The 23,062-nt window shown below is 36.6% G+C and overlaps 1 protein-coding gene across 4 annotated transcripts in view; it reads right to left on the minus strand.

Annotated features, from left to right (window-relative positions):
* Positions 1-23,062, minus strand: part of LOC126821159 (WD repeat-containing and planar cell polarity effector protein fritz homolog) — a 161,899-nt gene that overhangs the window by 76,102 nt on the left and 62,735 nt on the right. For all 4 annotated transcript variants that reach the window (XM_050549525.2, XM_050549526.2, XM_050549523.2 and 1 more), the window contains exons 17-18: positions 21,111-21,202; positions 1,082-1,183 (exon numbers count right to left, since the gene is read on the minus strand). In XM_050549525.2, coding sequence (XP_050405482.1) covers positions 1,082-1,183; positions 21,111-21,202 — 194 coding nt within the window. The remainder of the gene's footprint in view (positions 1-1,081; positions 1,184-21,110; positions 21,203-23,062) is intronic.

The raw sequence follows: 23,062 nt of genomic DNA on the forward strand, positions 1-23,062 counted from the left end.
CTTTGGGTTATAAACATGTATTTCAAGTTTCATCAAAATCAGATCAAAATTCTGAGCTATAGAGGATCCACAATCTTGATATACCATATTTTTACATTGCATTCGAGGGGCGGCCATTTTGTCCTGCAGTTTTGGTTCGATTTTCACGAAATTCAAACTCAACCGTCATTAAGGTGTAACGGTGATATGTTCAAACGTTTTTTTAAATAGGAATAAAATTGTGACTTCAATAGGGTCCACAAGCTAAAAAACGTGATTTTTCGTACAATCAGGGGCCATAATTCAGGAAGTTATGGTCCGATATGCGCAAATATTAAAAGGAACCAAGATCTTTGGGTTATAAACTTACATTTCAAATTTCAACAAAATAAGATAACCAGCGGCTGCCAGGCAGGATACGCCAACATTTTCGAGAGATGGATAGAGAACAAGCTAACAAAAAAGTGATTTTTCCTACAGTCAGGGGCTATAATTCAGGAAGTTATGGTCCGATATGTGCGAATATCAAAAGGAACCGAGATCTTTGGGTTATAAACTTACATTTCAAGTTTCAACAAAATCGGATAAAAATTGTGACCTCTATAGGGTCCACAAGCTAAAAACGTGATTTTTCGTACAAACAGGGGCCATAATCCATGAAGTTTCGATCCGATACATGCCAATATCGAAAGCAGCCGTGATCTTTTGGAGATAAACCTATATTTCAAGTTTCGTCAAAATTGGATGAGAATTGTGACCTGTAGAGTGTCCACAAACAATTGTGGATGGACGGACAGGGGCGACGACAATATACGTCCACATGAAAATGTGGGCGTGTAAAAATTGCGACCTCTATAGGGTCCACAAGCTAAAAATGCGATAATCCATGAAGTTACGGTCCAATTCATGCCAATATCGACAGGAACCGAGATCTCAGGGAGATAAACCTATATGTGACCTGTAGAGTGTCCACAAACAATTGTGGACGGACAGATGTCCGGACGGACAGGGGCGACGACAATATACATCCACATGAAAATGTGGGCGTATAAAAACCTTATTGGACAATGGTCTGAACAGTATGTAAAATGTGATTACTTACTTATCAAAAACAAAATAGAGAGAATCCACATAATCAGTTGTACTATCAACAGACTGGGGATCAAAGGGACACCACTCCATTTTATTAAGAACAGGCGGAAATCTGTAAAAGATAAATCAGTCTAAAACATTTTAAATCAATTGACAGAATAATAAATGATTGACTCATAGTTGCGATAACAGATTTAGGTGGGGGAAAAAAGAGGCTTAATCAACCACATAAAATATGTTTCATCTTTGTTGATTTCAGATCATAATAGCCATGGTTTATTGTTTTTCACCCACTAATCCCATCCACAGATAATTAGGCTTTCAGACTTTCGTCTGAAAGACTATTGTTTTTTACTAAAATTATTATTATTATTTGCCACAGGAGCTTATTTCTGCATGATGGAAAACTGATATTGATCAGGGACCAAATTTTCTATTTAGAAATCATGTGGTGGTGACTTTTAAACTATTTTTGACACTTAAGCGCATACCAGAAGTGGCCGAAATTTGTACGTTGTCCTGAAATTGAAAATCGGCCATAGTTTCGTCAATTCTTTACCTATTTTCAAATATATGACATTTTCGTAAACCCTGAATCCTTTCGGAGACAATGACTATCTCACATTTTTCAATTTTGAATATTCGTCTATGACTTCCATCGTTCGAAAATTGGAAACACATTGTTTTTGAGACGATTTTTGTTATTTTTCAAACTTTGTAAATTTGACCTACATTTTTTGATACCTGTAATTTAAGTTTCGAATTTTCGGCTCATTTTCTAACCCTTATAATTTTTTTATAAGGATTAATCAATGATTATGAAACTCCTGGACCATAATAAAGCCATATGGTCGAACTTTTTGGTAAAGCAATTCCAACAACAATTCGTAAACCGGAAGCAGGCGAAATAATGTTCAATATTCTGAAAAAATGCAAATAATGGATACTTTTGGGAAAAAAAGCGTGATTTCTCCGTCCGCTATCAACAGATTAAACGAATTAAGGTATCATTGAGTGGCCCGATGCATGGACTATCATATGATACCCAATTCATACAGATACCATGATCAGAAAGCAAAATATGGCACACCGAAAATCAAGTATTTTCCGATTTGGGGTCTTTTTGGACGCCTGTATCTCGATAGCTGCTCCAGCGATATTTCTTAAACTTTCTCAATCGAGAGTCCCTTCGGAAGTGTTGTGAACGAATACATTCAATACGACTTTGAAATAACTGTAATAGGAAAAATAAGGGACTAAAAATCGAAAAAAGACGAAAAATCGTTAAATTTTGGAAAATGCTCCATTATTTTTTTATTTTTACAGATTTTCAGAAAAGGTTTTTATATTTAGATAGCTGATCTAATGACGATTCTAACAATGTATAATATGTATTGTAGCACAAATTAGAAACTTCCTCGATTCTGATTGGTCGAAAAGTGTGGTCAAATGGACAATAAACCCTCTCTTAATTATCAAGGCGAATTACTGCGTATAAATATTACAGTGTACATTTATTTGTTCATTTTTGTGCTCAATGATCTTCCTCAACTCAAATCTTTATTGGTTAACATCTTCAAGAAATTCTGCACACATGACTATCACAACATTATCTTTTATGAAAATACATTTCTGAAACACAAATCAGTCATAGATTAATTAAAACCGTTTTCAGGTATCCAAATATATTCTTAACTAGGCAGTGACAGTATGGACAAATTTGTTTTCTTTTTTGGTAGGCTAGCTTCACTCACCAATTTTTACTTAATCAGGTGGAATTTGTTTTTAAATCACGCTTTGACCAAAGTCTGACTAGCATGATCTACCTAATAATAAGTCATTAGTCACAAGAAATCGCTTGAAAATACAATGAGGGAGTCAAAGATAGCAGCTGAAATATAGGCCTAATCATTATGCCAAAATTAACATTTGTTGACAACACGTCAGAACAGTATACATAGCAACTACTAGAATCTTAGGCTAGACATCACTGTCATCATAGTTTTATAGGGTATTTTTGAGGATGTAAGTACAAACTGCAATTGTTTGAACAAGAACTAGCTACAACATTGTGATAACAGTTTGCAAATAAAATAATAAAGGCGGAAAACTTACATGAAACTCCAGAAGCGAAGTCATCTTTGTTGCCAATAGTTACTCCTCCTTTTTGCCTTGGATAGCAGGCCAGAATTATTTCAATCATAGCTGACACTCATCTCTAAATACCACAATAAGACTAATTTCCTGTTCTTTTAAAAATCTTCCAACGTTAAAAATATTTTTTTTGTCGATATCCGAATAACATTTTCTTTCATAATTTATTTACCAGCAACTTGAGACTCGAGCATTTTAAATGTGCAGGAAAGCAAGGACGGTATGAACCTATTGAGAATATTTTGAAAAATGAAAACAAGCACGTGGCCATTAATAATGGCTTTTTTAAAATATCACTTTTGAACATAGAATTTCTCATGGTGATTTCGTGATATATAATAACATTTTTTTTAAATCGCATAAAAATTATGACTGCTATAGGGTCCAGAAGCTAAAAACATGATTTTTTGTACAATCAGGGGACATAATTCAGGAAGTTACAGTCCGATATGCACGAATACTGAAAGGAACCAAGATCTGTGGGTAATAAACTTACATTTTAAGTTTCATCAAAATCAGAAGAAAATTGTGACCTCTAGAGGGTCCACAACCTTGATATACCATATTTTTACGCTATTTGAGAACGAGGGACGTCCATTTTGTCTGTTAGTTTTGGGCCGATTTTCACGAAATTCGAACTCAGCCATCCTTAGGGTGTAACGGTCATATACTAAAACTTTTTTTTAAATCGGATAAAAATTATGACCTCTATACAATCAGGGGCCATAATTCAGGAAGTTATGATCCAATATGTGCGAATATCAAAAGGAACCGAGAGTTTTGGGTTATAAACTTACATTTCAAGTTTCAACAAAATCAGATAAAAATTGTGACCTCTATAGGGTCCACAAGCTAAAAACGTGATTTTTCGTACAATCAGGGGCCATAATCCATGAAGTGTCAGTCCGATACATGCCAATATCGAAAGCAACCGAGATCTTTTGGGAGATAAACCTATATTTCAAGTTTCGTCAAAATCGGATCAGAATTGTGACCTGTAGAGTGTCCACAAACAATTGTGGACAGAGGCGACAGCAATATACGTCCACATGAAAATGTGGGCGTATAAGAATGGGTGTCTGTGCGAAAAATACGATGCATCAATTGGTTGTTTACCAAGTAGTTAAAGTTTGATATCCTTTAATATTAATAGCCAATTGAATTGTCTATCAGATGATACTAAAGCTACAAGTTTCTATTAAAAATTATAAAAGTTATGTGACTTTAGAAAGTAAGGTTTTTTACGATGTCGAGCAAGTTTAGACATCACTTTCTCGACAAGTCCACCTAATTTTTTTTTTAACTTCTTCTCTAGAGAGTGCAATCGATATTCTTGTATATGAAACCTTTGTATAATAGTCTAAAACATCAGGAGTAGCAGAAAAAAAGAGATTGAAAATTAAAAACGGCGTATTTTTACGATTTGGAACAAGTTTAGGTCTTTTTCTGGAAAAGTCAACCTAACATTTTTGGGGAACTTCTTCTACAGAGAGTCTAATCTGTAGTCTTACGTATGAAACCATTGTACAACAGTCCGATATATCAGGAGTAGGAGAACACAGGGATCAAAAATTGAAAACGGTGCATTTCATTGTTAAGTGAAACATGCAGTAACGGTGGATAAAATCTGTACGTATTGCAAACGTAAAGAGTATATTCCAGGGCTTCCACTTCAAAATTTTCCCAGACGGTCATTTTTCAAGCGGAGAAAGTGGTGCTATTTTTAGCACACAATAAGTAGCCACAAAACAACATGATATTGAAATACCAATGGGTTTAATTGGATCAAGGACAGTCACACAGAAATTTAATCTCACGTCGGCATTTATACCCACCCACCCCCCGCAATAAAGGAACATGTGTAATCAATTATCATTTATTTATTTATCCATAAATAAAATATAACAATAACAAGAAACATTCATTCATCGCAAGTACACTATTTTCTTACTTTATTTACAACATCACCCGTATATATCATATCTTTAAATAGTCGATCTTCGTGTTCAAGTAACGTTTTATGGTCACTGGAGGCAGTGTGCTCTACCAGAGCCGACTTTCTAAAATTCTGGGAACCAGTCACAAAACTATTCTTGGTGTTATGTTTCTGACAACGATCTTTTAATTAACCAGTGCGTACTGCATACGTGACGAGTTAAGACTGTTGACTATTTCTCTATACACTGTGAAAAGTAGTTCCGAATGATTAATGGGGGCTTATGTAAATAAGTCTGGTTTATGCACTGACACAAACTCGTCCACATGTCATGACCTATGCCATGTGACCTCATCTGCCTCTTTTTCGAATCTGCCTCTTTCTAGAATACAGCGCATAGACTAAGTCATGCTATATGTATTCAGCAAGAAATATTTCAAGCTTACGTGCCTTTACTATCAATAGCACCTAGCTCCAACCGGTTCGGGTGGAATTGCATTCAAGAGATGTCGGCGGCGTCTTTTTTATCTAGTTTGCTGTTGGTCACCTGGAATCAGTTCAAGGTCACGCGCTAGCACCGGAAGAGCTTTAGGCGTGTTTTGCACGGAACTGTGGGTAATCCACTAGTAACATCAATGCTGATTGGTTAATCAAATGTCTGACGTCATAGGGTCATTAGTCAGTCTTTTGACCCCTGACGTGACCTATCGCTATAACTTGTCAGATATTCATGTAGTGTAGGCCATCGTAAGTATAAAAAAACAAAACGAAATATAGATCTGTATTTTAATCAGATTGGGTTTCACCAGAAATACAACGAAAGATTGTCAGGGGTGAGAACATTAACCTTGAATTTGAATATGGAAATCATCCTGATAGATAATTTGTTAAATATTTATGTTCAGGATTAAGGAACGGTTCGATACATTAGTTAAAGACTCTGTTTCAGATACATTTGAATGTAAAAATTTAAAGTCAGCTAGAGATAATCCTCAAATAGTTGATGAGCTTATTAAATCAGAAGTTGAAAAGGGTTTTATTAAAGGTCCTTTTTCCCCACTTACCTTTTGATCATTATAGGGTCAGTCCCTTAGGCTTAGTAACCGGGAAATATTCAGGAAAGAAACGTTTGATTCTTGATTTGTCTTCACCTCACAAAGGAAGCAATGTTGATAGCATAAATGACTTAATAGAGAAAGAATTGTGCTCTTTGAAGTACCGGTATGTGAAATTAGATGACCCTATTGAAAAAAATTAGACTATTCAGGAAGAATACTATTTTATGTAAAACTGATATGTCTGAAGCATTCAAACAGGTTCCTATTATTCCTAATCAGTGGCACCTGTACTGTGCTAAGTGGAGAAATCAATATTATATTTTCGTTCGTCTCCCTTTTGGAAGTAGGTCTAGCCCCAAAATTTTTGATCATCTCTCACAGGCTGTAGAGTGGATAGCTAGAAACAAGTACGGAATAAGCACAATTTTTCATTTGTTAGATGATTTCCTGACTATTGACCCTCCGAAGTCTAAGGGAGAAGAAACATTGGCATCATTGCTAACTTTATTTCACAGACTGAATATCCCCATCTCTCAGAAAAAGACTGAGGGTCCGTCATTTGTTCTTCAATATTTGGGAATCATTTTAGATACTGTCAATATGGAATGTAGACTCTCTATTGACAAAATTGAACGGATTAAAGAATTTATAATTTCTGCACAAGAGATCATTAACCAAAAGAGAAGTTCTGCAACTATTAGGACACTTTAATTTTGCATCAAGGGTAATTCTCCCTGCTAGGGCTTTTACATCCTTCCTAATTGGTATTACCACCAAAGTATCTAAACTACACCACCATATTAGGCTAAATCATGAAGCAAGGGAAGATCTCGTAATGTGGTACAAATTTTTATGCAATTGGAACAGAATTTCTGTTTCATAATAAAACACTTATTTCAAGTGCAGATATTGAATTATTTCGGATGCTTCGTCTAACTTCGACTTTGGTGTGTATTTTCAAGGCGAATGGTTCTCAGAATCTTGGCCTTCGGACACAAACTTGTTTAAAAGTAACAAAATTGTCACAATGACCTTCAGGGAGTTGTATCCTATCGTAGTCGCAAGTTTGATATGTGGTAAATATTCTAAATAAAGGGAGATCATCTGATCCCGCCAGTTCTAAATTGATGAGAACATTTGCTTTCAAAGCAGCCCAAAATAGTTTTATGATATACTATTCAAAAAAAGTAGGGGATATTTGATTTTGAAGTGTTATTAAAGTCACCTAATGAAACTGACGAAGAAACAAATGACAAAATGAAATGAAGTTCACATTCATCGATTTATTCCAAATGATCGTTAGACTAAGTAAGGCACAGACTGACCATTATAAGGGTAAAATGATACCCGGGATCAAACAGCAAAGTTACCACAGCATCACAACCAAGTCAGTAACGGGTAAATCCTCCTCTGTTTGCCAAACAAGCATTGATCCGACGTGGCATACTCCTAATGAGACGTCTATGGTCATTTTGGTCCAGATTGTCCCATTCCTGTTGCAACGCAGCAGCAAGTTCTTGGACATTGGCAGGACGTTGTTGACGTTGACGTAACCTCTGTCCAAGCATGTCCCAGACATGCTCGATGGGGGAGAGGTCGGGACTCAGTGCTGGCCAAGGTAATGTGGTGATGTTCTGTTGTTGGAGGTAACCTGTAACGATCCTGGCCCTGTGACATCTTGCGTTGTCATCCTGGAAGATGAAACGGCGGCCATGACGTCGTGCGAACGGCACAACATGGACTGCCAAGATCTTGTCCCGGTAGTACTGGCCTGTAACACGCCCTGCAACAACATGTAAAGCCGTTCTTCCAGCAACAGTGATGCCTCCCCACACCATAACAGAACCACCCCCAAATCGATCATGTCTGATGACGTTAACGTCTTGGAAGCGCTCGTTTCGACGACGCCACACCCTCCTACGTCTGTCCAAAAAATCAACAGTGAACCTTGACTCATCTGAAAACATCACATTGCTCCAGCATCGATATCCCAGTGTTGACGATCCCTACACCAACGACGTCTTGCCTGAATGTGATGATCTCTCAAACAAGGGATCACGCGAGGACGTCGGGCGCGAAGGTGACCCCTATGCAGTCGATTCCGAATCGTCTGGCCACTCACTCTCACACCAGTGTCTGTTTGAAGATGAGCGCTGATCTGATTTGCTGTGATGACACGATTTCTCAAGGCCAAGGTACGGATAAATCGATCCTGGGCTTGAGTTGTCGCCCTTGGTCGACCTGAGCGTGGTCTGTCCTGTACAGATTGTGTATCACGGTATCTGGACCATAGCCTGCTTATGACAGACTGAGAAACATTCATCGTCCGCGCCACAACCGCCTGTGTTGTGCCGATCTGTAGCATGCCAAGGGCACGTAACCTTTCATTTTGGGTAAGCCAACGCATATCAAAATTTGTTTTCTGGTCACTAAAACAATTAAACTGATGTTTCCACCCTGGAATTCAATGCCACAATGACTGTAACATTCAAAGTCCGAGTCGTGCAAATCTTGGGTTGGACCCCCATGATGATCCCAAGCATCACCTGCATTCCATGCGGTAGCTATTGGTGCGTTTGGGCGTCACATGTAACTGGAAATGTTTTTTCTGTTAGGTTCTATAGTGACTTTTTTCGTAGTCATTTGCATATTTTAGTATTATGCCCCCAAAATCAAATATCCCCTACTTTTTTTGAATAGTATATATAGTAGGTTTGTGCCAGGCAATTCAAATGTTATAGCTGATGCACTTTCGTGATTTCAGCTACAACGATTTCAGCAGGCGGCACCACAAGCACAAGAGCAGCCTGTGGTTGTTCCACATGTGAGCATGATTGTTTGGCAGAACTGAATGGAACTTCAGAGCATTTATGGAATCACAGTGTTTCGTCGAAAGCATTTAAGGTATATCAAACTGGATTCAATGCATATCAACGATTCCTTGCCCAATATAATTATAGATGGGTAGCAATACTTCCACCAGTTTCTCAGACGTTAATTCTATATTTCATTTCATATTGTCAGAGCATTTTAAAATTAAGTTACTCCACAATTAAACTTTACTTGAGTGGTGTTAGGTTCATATATATGAAGTATGGCCACTCAGAGTATTTCGAAAACCCTGATAGGAACATTTGAGTGTACGCTATCCTCAACGCAGTAAGACGACTACAACCAACTAACAACAAAACAAGACTTCCAATAACTAGTGATATCTTGAAACAAATATGTAATGCTTTAAGATTGGGTGTTTTTAGCAAATACACAGATTGTCTGTCGGAGGCTTTGTATATCACCACATTTTTTGGTTTCTTGAGATGTGGAGAAATCACGACTTCAGGCCAGTTCAATCCTCAAGTAGACATTACATACGAGGACATCTAAATTTTTGGCGATAAAGCTGTCTTAAAGTTGAAAAAGTCAAAAACTGATCCTTACTCTAAAGGGGTTTCAATTACCTTTTTTTTTAAAAACGGTCATAGACTATGTCCTGTTGCAGTGCTTTCCCAGTATAGACACTTAAGGAATTGTAAGTTCTCTAAAAAAAACATGCCCTTTTTCATGACTGAAGACACGAAATCTGTATCTCGAAACTTTTTTATTAAATGTCTTAAACATGTCTTGAGTAAAATAGGTGTTAATGAACAGTCATATAATGGCCATTCATTTAGAATAGGTGCAGCAACTTCGGCTGCCAAGGCCAGAATTGAAGACCATCTAATTAGGAGTATGGGAAGGTGGTCATCAGATTGTTATACTCGATACATTAGGACCCCAAATGACACTCTACGAGATGCACAAATAGTTTACTGAGTTAGTTTGAAAGCAAGATATTATTGTTATTATACATACTAGATACGTGTCAGTTGTGGGTTATTAATAAATATTTCCACTATTATTGTGTCCAAATCGTTCGAGCGAATCAACTGTGGAATATCATAATCAAGTGTGAAAATATTAAAATTCAAATAAATTTAAGTGTGAACATATATTTCAAGTGTGAAATTACATTTATGTGAATATAAATTCAGTGTGAAATATATAGTTCAAGTGTGAATATAAATTCAGTGTGAATATAAATTCAGTGTGAATATAAATTCAGTGTGAATATAAATTCAGTGTGAATATAAATTCAGTGTGAAATATATAATATATAATTCAAGTGAGAAATATCAAGTATACAACAGAAGTTATGCAAAACATCAGAATTCAAGTGTAAAATTTAATATTATTCTGGGTACTGTAATAGTGAGAATATACATCGAAGTTGTGTATATTTTAGAATTCAACATGTGGAATCAGAATTCAAGTGCGAATATGTGTCAATTTGGGATCAAGCCTACACTCTGCACACTCCTAATTTCATTTGCCATGAATAAACTTACGGTGTCATGTGTTAACAGTGTTATAACTGAAGAATTTATACAGGTGTTCAATACTGTTCAAACACTCTGTCATACTAGAAAGAACATGTTATCAGTGATTATTGGTTTATTGAATTTTAATCAAATGTAGTTAAATCAATTTTGCTTGTTTAAATCAATCTTGCTGGCAGACAGGAGGGTAGCTGGTCCATAAATTCATTCACACACTTCTATTACTGACACACTTTGGGGGCTACACAGATGCTTTGCATCTGCTCACCTTGGCATTTTCACAGCTAGTTTAACCATAAACTAGCTATTCTACCCCAAAGTATGGGGTTACCTATTTGGTTTGAAGTCAGTATTGAATATTATTGTTAAATTCATATACATGTATATATGTTTATGTATTAAATGGAATCTATTTCAGGTACAGTTCAAGATTGGTCTGGGAGCTTCGCTCCTCAATCTTACAATCCGAGCTCGCTCATCCATCAGTACTAACACTCGAGCTTCGCTCACTTCACTGTGATTAGGAGCTTCGCTCCTTTATCAGTACTAACACGCTCACTTCATTCACTCACACTTAGAGCAACAGTCTTAAGCTGTCTCCCAATTCAGTCATCTATCAAGGATGGGGTTTTCACAATACATCAATTCCCATGTATTGGACATTCAGCCATGTCAAACATGTTTGGAATGGAGGATTGTAAAAACCAGTCATTCACTTTAGTATTCAACATTTTAATGTTTCATTAAATGTATAGAGTAATGCCAAGATATACATGCTGTAGTCCCCATATGCCAAATAAGGGAGGTTGGATTCATTGACGACAATGTTCTCATCTCGTTTTCTTTGAATTTTCAACATTTTGAAATGATGTAAAGCGTGCTAACATTTCTGATATATATATCATTCGCATGATTAACTCTGGTTATCAAGTGAAGACAACAAAGTAAAGTTTTTAATTTGTTTGATGTTGATACAGTAAATATGGCTGCACGAGCGATGAAAGTTGGCAAATATGCTGTAACAACAACTCGGTTTTAAGAATGATCACACAGTACTAATTAAAGAACAAAACTCAGCTAATTAAGCTTTTAATCTGTTATATGTTAATCCTCCATTGATTGTGATTAGAGCAATATACACAAGGATAATTAATTGGCAATGGTTTCCATTCGTGGACTACTGAACACTGTTAAATTTATTATACCTGACAGTTTACATCATGACACGTACAGAGTTTCTTCGTATCACATGATTTTATGATTTAGCACAAAATATGCTATTTTACCGGAGTGCTAAATGACCTACAGGTCTGATCCAGTTTTGGTCATTTTCCAGAGCCCTTGGTCTCAACCGGCATAAACGGCCGACATAGAACCCATAGTATATTCTCTTCCTCCCCTGCTCCATATCAAAACCCATAACACTTCTAGTGGTATGCAGCGTCGAACCGCCTGAATATCAAAGAAAGAACTAGTATCATAAATCACCATTTAAATTAGATTCGCCTTATAGACCCAAACTCAAAGACACGCTAAGACGTTGTTTCAAATCGTCCTTGACATAACCATCTTTGGCATTTTCTGATTTCCATCTCCCATGGCGCTTAAACAAACGATCAGGGATACCCCTATTTGCACACGCTGTCGCACCTCCCGCACGCAAACTATGTAACCCATATTTTGAACAATCTATTATACCTTGAAACGCTTCTTTAAACAATTCTACTAATCTAGTATAACTAAGTGCTTTGTTAATACCCTTAATACAATATCCCGTTGAACACTTACTCAAAGCCTGAAATAAAAACATATCTTCATCTTTATTTAGCCCAGCCCAATCCAAATAATGCTCTAAATTCTTAACAGGACACAATTTGTTGCCCGTTCGTGCTATTACAACCCATGCACCGTCTCTATAGATATCAGTCTTACTTTTCTCAAGAAAAATAGACAAATGGGTGTCGTCAAAACTTAAATCCGAAGTAGATATATTTAATAATTCGGCACTTCTAAGAAAGCCACTGTACGCCAACAAACAAGCACAAATTATTCTTTGTTTATAAGCACATCTGTTAACAAACGTTTTATCATACATACATTCTAAATGTTCTGCGGTAACAGGAAGCTTTTTATTTACAGGTTTCGCTAAACGTCGTTTTCCAGCCTGTAACACATTAATCACCAATTGAGAATATGTAGGACAAGCCAAATTAGCTAACGAATGAACCCACTTCAAACTGTAGAAAGCATGAATCACCGGACTTATACTGTTCTTTTCTTGTATCAGAGATGTTAAATATAACGCAACATGTAAAGGATTAGCAGGTAACACATTCCCTTGCACATTATTACATCGAAACCATTTCTTCCAGGCTAAATAACCCCGATAATATTTCACAGTTGTAGATTTCGCCTTAACATCGGTTAATAACTCGGGTAATACATTCACAGATGATGATAAACTTACTGGTAACTCGTCTAACTCTGTCCCATAAGCAGTTCTAAAAATATTTAGAAGACAACATTAAAAAATAGTTATAACAAGATAATAACGAAACACAAATTACCATATTATTATATATGATTGACATTAAAATTACATTATAGACCACACCGATAAACAAAAATCTCTCAGTTATACTACAAACATCACATCATTTAATCAATCATTAGTTATCTCAACTAATCCGAAGTCACCTCGACTTATCACCAGCCTTCTCAAGCTCAAATTGTCGTATCTAACTACGGCAATCAATTCTTAATGCCAACATCCTAAACGTTAAATCTTTCGTGCCAAATATACTCTCATAATGCAACGAGGACTTATAAAACTCCTTTCCACGTGGTAAATCAACCCAATCTTTAATAACAGATATAAACTTGTAACCATTCGGACAAATCAACGGCCAAAAACTTGCTGACTTCCATAACGGAATAATTACTGTGCCATAAGCTTTACATTCAACCACATATTTCATGACACGTGATATCAGACACACAGGTGGTACAATAAAACAGTTTCTACCCTGCCATGGTAAAGAAAAGGCATCTATTCCTGAAGAATTTGGACTCCAATATCTGGAATAAAATACATCACACTTATGATTATGTTCTGATGCAAATATATCAATTTCGTATGGTCCCCATATATTACTAATATATTTAAAAATTCCATCTCCAACTGCCCAATCATCATAATCAACAATTCTGCTTAAACAATCTGCTCTAACATTCCCAGCTCTAGGTATCCATTCTATCTCTAGAATAATTCCATTTTCTAAGCAAATGCTAAATATCTCAAATGCAATACATTGCAATTCTGCCTTCATACTACCTTTCTGAACAATAGAAATCACACTCTGATTATCTGAAAACCATTTCAACCTTTTATTTTTTAAAATATGTACTATAGATTTAAGAATACAACGAACAGCTTCAAGTTCTCTCCAAGTAGAACTCTTGATCGCTTCCTCAGCACTCCAAAAACCATGAACAACATCACGATAGGCTTGTACACAATACCCCCCATACCCTTCATTACTAGCATCTGAATACACTATTCGTTCACAGCCAGGCTGAAAATTTAAAACTTTAGAATTAATTTTACTTATATTTTCCTTCCAAAAAAATAACTGTTGAATACTCTGTTCAGAAATACGTACTTTAGAATCCCAACTAAACCCATTTAAAATATCAATAGACAATGATCGTGTCATGATTTGGGAAATACTTCCGACAACAATAGACATAGATATAATCTGGCCGACAACACTCGCTACCTTTTTCACAGCTACTGCCTTATTCGATATACAATCACGCTGAATTTGAACTATAGATCGTAAGACTTTATCTAATCGTCTCTGTGGAATTCTCAAATTTGCATTTTCAGAATTTATCACCACTCCTAACCATATTAACTCTTGTACAGGCTCCCAAGTTGACTTCTCATTTTTAGGAACAAACCCACTAGCTAAAAGATCTTTCTTAACATCTTGACTAAGCTTATGTGCCATATTATAATCATCATGAACACCAAAACCATCATCGATGTACATAACAATATATTTACCTTCACTTCTCCATTTTTTGACCAAAACTCTGCATAATTTAGTAAATAAAAAAGGTGCTGTACTTAGACCAAATGGTAGCACCAAGAACTTATAATAGGTTGCGACTCCATTCGTGACCCATGAAAAACCTAGAAACTGTGTGTGTGCATCACAAATCTCGACATGATGATAAGCAGCATGTATATCATACTTGAACATCCAGGACTTTTCCTTTACATATAACAATGCTGTACGAATATCCTCATATTTAACCGTCTGCTTACCGACAAATTTATTAACTTCTCTCAAATCTAAAATTAACCTTTTCTTACCACTACTCTGAATAGATACTGAGAGCGGATTAACAACTCTTGGAGGAACTTGACATCTACTCACCAAGCCCCTTACCTCTAAATCTTTAATAGCCCCTTCTACAAATTCTGAATTATCTAAAGCAGATCTATTATTTCTTAAAAACTTAGAATCTGGAACATCATTAAAAGGAATCTTGTAACCATTTTCAATAACATCTAATATATACGAATTACAGTTAATTTCTTTCCAGAATTTTACATTTTTGCGTAATCGACCTTTAACTAAAATGTTAGCTTGACCTTCCTCATATTCGAAATAATCATGCGTGAACCTCTCTACGGCCGACTGATCTACATTACAATCATTAAAATCATGAAAATACTCATCTTTTATACAGGTTGAAATCTCGTCACTATGTTGATTTAACGGTTGTTGTGTTGTTGTAAGAGTTGGTGTGGGGACAATCTCTTCTGTAATGACTGAACTCTCCACAGTTGTAGCAGGAACCTCTGTTTTGTTGGGGACGAAATGAATAGTTCCTGCCCCCGCCACTGCTTGCAGGAACACAGGAAACCAAATTAGACGAACTTGCTGTCACCGAACTGCCATTACTATCATATAATCTTCTTCTCTTAGAAACGGAAGATCTACCTTTAGACTCCTTCCTTTTCTTCAATGCTCTCTGTTCAGCTCTGATAATTCTCTTTTCATCTTCAGAATCACTGGCCAAGGGATTAGATACATACTGGTTGACAGTCTCCCAGCCACCTGCCGATGAATCTGCTATTTTAATCAATTTATTTCTTTCAGTTAGTTTGGTCATAACATCATCTATTAAGCCATCTAAACCCTCTCTGTCATCATTATGAACTGCATATCTTATATGTTGGATCTTATCTCCCAGTTCTACGTTGAAACCAAACTGAATCTTATTGCCTTTAAATTTCCAATCATGATCTTGATCTGTCTTGATCTTCTTCACGTCAGATGAAAACTTCTGCACAGTCCCATGTAATTCTGCTCGTAACAAATCGAACTTCTTTTCTGTTTCAATTCTCTGATGTTTTACTTCATTCAAAATGTCAGCTAAAGATACAGCAGACTGAATGTTTTCGTGTTGATCCATTATGTTGTCGTAGATAAACACCTATCTGTCGGACGTACACGTAGTGAAAACAAATCAGTGTTAAGTTGTAAAAACGTCTGTTGCATCTGGCGACTTCGACCTGAATGACTTCGTAAGACTATTTACTTGCAAATAGTACTTCATACCCCTTATATTACTACGCATATGGAGAGAAATTATTTTCCTCCTAATTCGGTTCCCTCAACCGCAGGAAAATATATTTATCTTAAGAGTGCTTTTTCTTACACCTTGACGATATTTGAACTAAGAGTGTTTTTCTTTTTACCAAAGTATGGAATTGGTTCTTCTACAGTGAAAATACGTCATTTTAGAAAGAGTTTGCCCTGAAATTAACGTGCCAGTCTTATTGTCTGTATGACGTCATCACTTTAATACCAGTGAATAAAAAGCTCTCTGAAGAAGCTGTTTAATAGTAAAATGCCCTTCTTAAAAACAGATGTTGATAAGATTACTGTAGGCTTTGGGTAAATATGAAATGCCTTTCATCCCATTCGCGAAACAGTTATTTTTTTTTCTTTCTTCCATTTGGTGTACATCTCAGAAACTGTAAGAAGTGATAGAGTTCTGAATACTGATGTTTACCGATGTAAGTTGTTAACTGTCAACACTTGTATGTATTGCGAAAGTTGTGAGCAGATCGGAAATGATGTAAATCTTTAATGTGAACGAAAACTTCTTGTGTAGAATCTAATCGGTTTTCTTGTGTATGAAATCTTGAACAGCAGACAGAAATATCAGGGGGATCGAGAATTGAAAACTGTATTACCGGGACTGCACGTATTTAAGCCCACCCGTTATTTAGCCCATGGGCTTAATAACGGGCAAAAAAAACCGTTTTAAAGCCCATGGGCGTAAATTAGATTATTGAATTAGAGTGGTCTCCCTTAACGGATGTTTGCTGAAACGTGCTATCCATGCCTTAACGGATGTTTGCTGAAACGTGCTATCCATGGAAAATCTCAGTCAGTATTATATGCTAAGTGCTGTTAGGGGATTTCATATTTACAAAACACATTGGACACCTACTTTAGGAGACATTTTGGACGCCCAGTGTGATCATCTTAACGCTTATGACAAACACGCTGTGTCAGTCTTAGACAACAACGTCATTGTAGGTCACGTTCCTGTGCAACAGAGTAAGTTGTGTAACTTCTTTCTACAACGTGGAGGTACTATTCAAGTGGAAATTGTGTCAAATCAACCAACACATTCATATTTACCCAAAGGAGGACTAGAAATTCCAGCTCTCTTAATTTTCATTGGGAGTGAAAAAGACATAAATAAAATACCAAAACTTTTAGAGGAAATACATGTTGACTTTTAGATATGTCTTCTAGAAAATCATTCACAATTGATCAGAAGTTAGACGCTATCCGGAGTTTAAAAAGTGAATTTGAGGGCAATTTAAGCATTGGGTATTAACAGAAAGAACCTTAGAAGATGGCTTTCCGAAGAACAGATAATGTCAAACAATGAGGGCAGGAGATACAAGCGCTGTATGGGGAATCCAGGCCGTAAACCACAGGAACCAGAGCTCGAAGAAGCACTTTTTCATCGGTTCAAAGAACAGAGAGCTCAAAAACATGTTGTAAACTACATCAATATGAGAGATCGCGCCTTAGCACTAAAGGCGGAGATGGGAATTGGTGAGGACACGCTTAAGATCAGCGATTAATTGCTTCGCAAACGTCACAGTATTTCTTCCCGGAAAATCACGCATCATGGCCAACAAGACAAACGGGACCTGACTATTCAAAGAATGATCAGCTACGACCATCTTCGCGGTGTGCAGCAGTTGACAACAGGACTAGAGAAATCAAGGATCTTTAATATGGACAAAACACCATGTTACATTGACATGGCTGGAGAAAAAACTTTAGACATTGTTGGTTGTAAAAATGTTGATGGTTTAACCACTCGACATGATAAAAATCGCTTTACTGTTGCACTTTACATTTGTTTGGATGGGCGAATTTTGAAGGCCATGGTTCCTACTTCGCAAACGAAGCATCACTTCTGTTGGACAGCCACAAGAGTCACTACACAGATCCTGTGGTGAAGGCACTAAAGTCCTTGAATGTCGTCACAAAGCTGATTCCTCCAAAGACGACATGTTACCTTCAACCTCTTGACGTGTCCGGTGGTTTAAACGCTCCATTCAAGGCGGCCATGAGACGAGCGTGGCAGGACTGGCTGATAAACGGAGAGAAGGAGTTCACTCCAGCGGGCAACAGGAGACGACCCTCATATGATGTACTTCTACAGATGGTGTTGGATTCAGTGGCGTCCGTTTCCTCGTCTACCATCTCCACTTCATTTCAGCTCTGTGGTGTAGCCGAGTTGGGTAAACAAGTGGCAACAGAACAGCTCAACTCCCGACTGAGAGACCTCCTACGGTCAGCTGAAGGCTTGATTGACTCTGAGGAGAACATTGAACTTGATCCATTTGAGTCGCTCACTTTGGACGATGAAGAAGATTAAGCTCTCAATTACATCTGACTTGTAGACCGCCGACATATAATGTTGTGTTCTGTTGATATGTTTGATGTGGTGCACATGCATTCCGTTTGCGTGGATAAGATAACATTTTTGAGAACTTAATGACGCCAAGTTAATTGTTAAAACCAAACTTGACAATTTTCATTTTTTTTTAGATCATTAAACTTTGAATATTCTACTTGTTTTGATTGTTTTTGCTAGTTTTTCGTTTTTAAGCCCAGGGCCCGATTCCTAGAAAATTCTTAAGCACATTCTTGTGCTTAGATTTAAGTAGACTTTGCATTTAAGTAAACTTACCTTATTTTGTGTTCCCAGAAAATTCTTAAGAACGTTCTTGTGCTTAGATTTTAAGTAGACTTCATTCTAAGCACAAGAACGTTATTATGCGTTCCAAGAAAAAACTTAAGCACAACTTCGTTCTTAAACATAGTCAATCTAAGCACAAGTCCCAAGCAAGGTATACAGCTTGCTTACCAACCTTAAGTCTGTTTATGCTTCAAAAAGATGGCTGACGGTAGAGTTATTCGACGGCATTTCCGACACCTTTTGATACCAAAGAGACAATTACAAGAGAGAGAAAATCCTTCTCCAGAAGAAATTTCAAATTAAGAATGCTATAGAAAATTTCGCTTCTAGGCCTACCCTGAAACCATTTTATTTATTTGCCAATTAGTAAACAATAGGCTACAAACACACGAGCTACTTAAGATCAGGCGCTCTCACAATTATTCAGTTAGTTTGTATGTGTCTGCGTTTTTTATCTTGTGGCACATTTTACATGTGAATAGGGGACATGTCAAATGCATCTAAATCAACCATATATATATATGACGTCAATGAAGCAGACGACAAATTTATGACGTAATTCGCATACCAAAGTTGTTTTTGTGACGTTAAAGAGCATCGTAGTTTCAGTTTATGGTAAACTTTACCAGTCACAATGTGCTTAGACTTATACTTGACTTGTGCTTACGTAAGAATGGTCTTGAGAATTTTCTAGGGACGGTATTTTTATAAGTTTCTTACGTAAGAAAAAGTGAAGCATGACTTTGTGCTTACTTTAAGAATTTTCTAGCAACCGGGCCCTGGGCTTAAATTCGACTAAAATGTTACCTGATGGAAACAGGCAAAATCCCGGTAGTATTAGTACTAGTATGTTAAGCGAAACGTGCCGTAAGAGTGGATAAAATAGGTACGCATTGCTAACATATACAGCATATTTATATAGCGAGCTTTTTCTTTCACAGCGCCAATATTTGAACTACAAGTGTTTTACTGTTAACCAAAATATGGGATTGGTTCTTCTAGAGTGAAAATATGTCATTTTAGTAAGTGATTAAAGTCTCAGTTTTTTTGTCTAAACAACGTCATCACTTAATACCAGTGAATAAAGATAAGTTGCCAGGCAACGAAACATTCGCCGACAGCAGCTAACGCAGCCCCATGCTAACGTTTAGTATACAAAACTTTTAGCATCATGGATTTAGCTGTTCAAGTCACAAAAATTCATTGAAATTCAATATACTTGTTCGTCTCAAGACCTTAAACTCTGCGTATCAATCTGAAGTCAATCGAATGATAACTATAGCCTCTGGCAGTAATTATCAAAAATTGCTGAAAATCAATAGACTTCTTCGTCTCATGACCTTAAACACTATGTATAAATTTAAAGTCACAAAAATTCATTGAAATTCAATATACTTGTTCGTCTCAAGACCTTAAACTCTGCGTATCAATCTGAAGTCAATCGAATGATAACTATAGCCTCTGGCAGTAATTATCAAAAATTGCTGAAAATCAATAGACTTTTTCGTCTCATGACCTTAAACACTATGTATAAATTTAAAGTCAATCTGATATAAACTTTGGCCTCTAGAGCCGGACCGACCGACGGACGGGGGCGACGACAATATACAACCACATTTCAATGTTGGCGTATAAAAAGTGCTCCGCTGCAGCTATTTATAAACAAAACGCTTTACCTAGTTAACAATGAATAAACAGATGTTGTTCAGAATGCTATAGACAATCGTAAATTTATACTGCTTTTCGTCCCTTCTGCAAAACTGTTCTTCTTTTTCCATTTCGCATAGATCCCAGAAATTGTAAGAAGCGATAGTGTTCTGAATACTGATCTTCCCTAATGAAACTTGTCAACAGTTATAAGTACTGCGAAAGGTGTGAGCAGGCCGGAAGTGATGTAAATCTTTAACGTGCACGAAAATTGAAAATCAGCTATAATTCTGGTAATTTTCAATCAAAGTCTTATAGAGTTACATTTTTCGATAACCGGGGACAGTTTAAAACCATCAATATGGAACATTTTCACTCGATTACAAATTGTCGTCAAGAATGCTTGAGCTGCACACCGTGAAGTTTCGGTGTTGTGAAAACCTTCAGTACTCCAGTGGAGTTTTAGTTGTCACTGTTCTTGGAATTAAAAAATTAAATTTCCAAAAGTAAGTTATAAATGGGTACATTCTTTACTAAAAAATATAAACGTACCTGAAAAATCGACTGATTTTTAGAAGTCTTTCTGAATTTGGATCCTCTTCAACAAGTTGGATTCTTAGTGGAGACAAAGCCATGTCAAAAATCTGCAATAAAATTAAATATTGATAGCAAATGGATAAACTAACATTTCATGTCAATATGTAAAGATAAAAAGAACCAGCAGCTGCCAGGCAGGATACGAACACATATTGCAAAAGATGGATAGAGAACAAGCTAAAAAAAAAAAAACGTGATTTTTTTTACAATCAGGGGAAATTATCCAGAAAGTTATGGCGTGAAATATGCAAATATCAAAAGGGACTGAGATCTTTGGGATATAAAGATATGTTTTAAGTTTCATCAAAATCGGATAAAAATTGTGACTTCTAGAGGATCCACAGCCTTCGTATTATTAAACACTTCTACACAATTTGGATAAAAAGAGCAGCCATACAGAACAAGCTAAAAACAAAAAGGATTTTTTGTAAGATCAGGGGCCATAATCCATGGTCTAAAATGCGCAAATATCAAAAGCGACTGAGATTTTTGGAATATAAAGATATTTTTTAACTTTTAAGTTTCATCAAAACCGGATAAAAATTGTGACCTCTAGGGGATCCATAACCTTTGCATTACATACTTATACACAATTTGCGTACAAAGAGCGGCCATTTCGTCGGGCAGTTTCATTTCGATTTTCCCAAAATTCCAATTTAACCTTCATTATGGTGGAATGGTGATATATCTAACCGTTTTTTAAAATCGGAAAAAGATCTTCATGATAAAAACATATATTTAAAGTTTCATCCAACGACGGGTGGCCATTTTTGTCTGGCAGTTTTGGCCTGATTTTCACGAAATTCGAACTCAGCCGTCCTTAGGGTGTAACGGTGATATAATAATACGTTTTTTTTCAATTGGATAAAAATTATGACCTCTATAGAGTCCACAAGCTAAAAACGCCATTTTTCGTACAATCAGGGGCCATAATTCAGGAAGTAACCGTCCGATATGCACAAATATTGACAGGAACCGAGATCTTTGGGTTATAAACTTATATTTCAAGTTTGTTTCAACAAAATCGGATAAAAGTTCTGACCTCTATAGGGTCCACAACCTTGATATACCATATTTTTACGCTATTTGAGAATGAAGGGCGGCCATTTTGTCTGTCAGTTTTGGGCCGCTTTTCATGAAATTCGAACTCAGCCGTCCTTAGGGTGTTACGGTGACATAATAATACGTTTTTTTAAATCAGATAAAAATTATGACCTCTATAGGGTTCACAAGCTAAAAATGCGATTTTTCGTACAATCAGGGGCCATAATTCAGGAAGTTACGGTCCGATATGCGCGAATATCGAAAGTAACCAAGATCTTTAGGTTATAAACTTACATTTCAAGTTTCAACAAAATCGGATCAAAATTGTGACCTCTATAGGGTCCACAAGCTAAAACGTCATTTTTCGTACAAACAGGGGCCATAATCCACGAAGTTTCGATCCGATACATGCCAATATCGAAAGCAGCCGAGATCTTTTGGAGATAAACCTATATTTCAAGTTTCGTTAAAATCGGATAAGAATTGTGACCTGTAGAGAGTCCACAAACAAATTGTGGACATCCAGACGGACGGACAGGGGCGGCGACAATATAGCTTTTCTTCATACCCGTCGCTTCAGTAACTACACAGAATGCCATTCTGCTTTGACTCGCGACTCGAAGATTCGTGCAATTCTATCATCCGTATCCACGTGAATTGCGCCAAGTATCATGGTACCAAACTTGCATGCTAACTTGAATACTTCGCCGTTGAGGTATAGAATTCAGATTCTAAAATATCCGTAATAAATTGATTATCAAAACACGAATTACACCTGTGCATGGCACCATATTTACATGTACCGCATGCGGAGGACAGGTAACGCCCCCTTGGAATTCCTTTCTCACATATCATGTCTATGC

The sequence above is a fragment of the Patella vulgata genome, chromosome 5 (assembly GCF_932274485.2).
Source record: "Patella vulgata chromosome 5, xgPatVulg1.2, whole genome shotgun sequence".
NCBI lineage: Eukaryota > Metazoa > Mollusca > Gastropoda > Patellidae > Patella > Patella vulgata.